The sequence below is a fragment of the Elephantulus edwardii genome, unplaced genomic scaffold (assembly GCF_000299155.1).
Source record: "Elephantulus edwardii isolate Elephantulus edwardi_28Jun2011 unplaced genomic scaffold, EleEdw1.0 scaffold00478, whole genome shotgun sequence".
Lineage (NCBI taxonomy): Eukaryota > Metazoa > Chordata > Mammalia > Macroscelidea > Macroscelididae > Elephantulus > Elephantulus edwardii.
Genome location: NW_006400228.1, coordinates 137,815 through 140,823, shown reverse-complemented (window position 1 = coordinate 140,823; position 3,009 = coordinate 137,815). Strand labels below are relative to the sequence as shown.

The 3,009-nt window shown below is 40.9% G+C and overlaps 1 protein-coding gene across 1 annotated transcript; it reads left to right on the top strand.

The window, feature by feature from the left end:
* The first annotated feature begins 605 nt into the window (after nt 1-605).
* LOC102868529 (vomeronasal type-1 receptor 1-like) lies at nt 606-1,529 on the top strand. The gene has a single exon (XM_006902958.1). It carries the CDS (start codon nt 606-608, stop codon nt 1,527-1,529), a length of 924 nt encoding a protein of 307 aa, XP_006903020.1.
* Nucleotides 1,530-3,009: the final 1,480 nt, after the last annotated feature.

The window sequence follows — 3,009 nt, the reverse complement described above, 5'->3', positions numbered from 1 at the left end:
TCCAGTTTCTCCACAACCTCGCCAGCATTTGTTGCTTGCTGTTCTGTTAAATTTTGCTATTCTGACTGGGGTGAGATGCTATCTCATAGTTGTTTTAATTCTCCCTTTGGTTGTGCTTCTTGAAATGCTAGTTTTTTCAGAGTCTCTTCTGACATCCATTTCTGTTTTTAATGTCTCCTCTGTCTCTTTAATGGCTCTCTCCATGGCTGGTATCCTTGATGTCGTCCCACAATTCATTGTTACTGTTGGTACAGGATAGGGTAGGATTTCCATCTGTTGTTCACAGCGTCAATATGAGTTGTAGTCAACTCAGTGGCACCCAGTAACAACAACAAGATGCCACTCTTGGGGAGTCAGAGTAATAATGTCTAATAGGACTTTTTTGGCTATAATCTTTATGGGAGATGATTTCCAGGCCTTTCTCTCCTGGAGGTCCTGAGAGGCTAATAAATACAATGTTTTGATTAGCAAGTGAGCATTTAACCCTTGTATCACCAGGATTTAGCCACGGAAATGGATTTGGAATAATAATGGTAACACTTTTCTATTCTCAGCTCATTCTTCTGAATTCAAATAAATTTGAAAACCCTGTAGGTATTGATGTGATGGACTCTGCCAGCATAAAAGAGGGGATGCTGTTCCTCACTCAGACAGGAGTTGGAATCCTGGGAAACGCATCTCTGCTTTGCCTTTATAACTTCCACTTGATCACCGGACACATGTTGAAACCTACAGATCTGATTCTCAGTCAGCTTGTCTTGGCTAACTCCCTGGTACTTTTCTCTAAAGGAATTCCTCACACTATGACCGCATTTGGACTGCAATTTGTCCTGGGTGATACTGGATGCAGACTCGTCTTCTATTTGCACAGGGTGAGCAGGGGAGTCTCCCTCAGCACCACCTGCCTCCTGAGTGGCTTTCAGGCCATTAAGCTTTCTCCCGACTTCTCTCGGTGGATGGAGCTCAGAATGAGATCCCCAAAGAGCATTGGCTTCTGCTGCTTCCTCTGCTGGATCCTACATCTCTTGTTAAACAGTACGGTTCCTTTAAGAATGTGTGGGCCACAAAACAGCACAAACTCAAGCAGAAAAATAAGAAATTTTGGGTTCTGCCATGTATGCATCCTGGGAAAATTGATAAATGCAATGCTTATTTTCATACTTTCCTCCATTGATGCGATGCACTTGGGCATCATGGTCTGGGCAAGCGGCTCCATGGTCCTCGTCCTGCACAAACACAAGAAACGAGTCCAACACATTCACAGCAACCGCCTCTCCCCCGGACCTTCCCCCGAGGCCAGAGCCACAAGCACCGTCCTGGTTCTGGTGAGCATGTTTGTCTCCTTCTACACCCTCTCCTCCACGTTGACTCTCTATGTTTCTGTTGTGGAGTCCGGGAGGTGGCTTGTGCACTTTTCTGTCTTTGCAGCTTCCTGTTTCCCAGCATTCAGTCCCTTGGTACTCATCAGCAGACATCCACATTTCTTGGTTTCTCTTTGGTTTTGGGGCAGTAAAAGAACTTTTTTGTAATCTGTTCATGGGCTATATATGTTCTGTTGCTTGCAAAAAAATGCATTGTGGGTTTTTATATCTGTGATTGCTTGTTAAGGATCAGGCGTTTTCTTGGAAGAAGGTGCACAGAAAGCTATATGACTGGGTGTTAGGCTACTCACAAATAGTGTGCAATTACCATTATCCAGTGGTTCCAAAGGAGAAGAATGTGATGACCCACTCCAGAAAATTACAACAACAATATGAGACAGAATGTGGATGTTTTTAAAAACATGAATAAAACCAAACTTACCAGACTGCTTGAGACGGGAAGACTCCCTGAGTCTATAGTCTTGAGATAATCTTTATGATTCACTTTGAAATGAAACTACCTCCTGAGATCACCTAGTAGTCAAATAACAAGCTGAATAAAAAAGTAATGACTACCACTAGAAAATGCTGTGTTTTTTTTAAAAGTCAACTGTGGAGACTGAGAGAGACAGCAATCAAATATAAGTTTCTTACAGGCTGAAACGCCAGCCTTAAGCTTAGACCAAGTTTCTCTTTGTCTTAAGTTACTCTACTGTGTATTTTCTCCTTACACAATCTGTTCTAGAACGTATTTCTTTTTGTAACTTTTTTTTTAAATCCTACTGTGCCGTTTTGTCCATCTGGTGGCCTGGTGTTAAGAAGTTGCACTGTCAACTCAAAGGTACACAGTTCTAATCTAGTGGCTCTTCCATGAGAAGTAGATGGGCAGTCTCCTCCAGTGCAGTTTTTTGCCTCTCAAAGCCCACTGGAGGGTCAGCTATGAGTCATTTCCAATTCAATGGTAAAGAACAACAACCACGATGTACTTATAAGTGAACTTGCAGATAGAAGTAGTTAATGTTAAGTGAAGCTACCAGCTAGGCCTATTATTAAGGATGAAAGTACCCTCAACTATAATTTTCCAAATATTTTTTTCTAATTAATCCAATTTGTGTTTTAAAAAGCTTACGCCACAAATGTGTAACTTTTCATGTAAAAATCCCTCTTCCTGTCCTTGAACATTAGAATTGTTGTTGTTTTTGGTTTTGATTGCCTTTGAGTCTAGCATGCCTCATAGTGACTCTATTAACAAAAGTCCTGAACCCCCTCGACAATTACAGACATTTATCCAGGTTCATAGAGTTTCCGTGGGCATGTCCTTTAGGAAGTGGTTGCCATTCCTGCTTCCAAACCTGTCACAGTGGAACATTAGAATACTAATGGGGTTTTTTTTTGTTCTCATAACAATTGTATTCCTTCAGCAAATTCTGCAAATATATTTCAACAGAAATCGCCATGAAAATACTAAAGTAACTCACTTTACAAAATACTAAAGATCCCTAAATTCTAGAAAATGTATCATTTTCGTGGTCAGTCAAGCTCCTGTCCAATATCAATGTTGTGAAAATGGCAATACTACCAAAAGCAATTTACACATTTAATGCAATCCCAATACAAATACCAACCCCATTCTTCAACGAGATGGAAA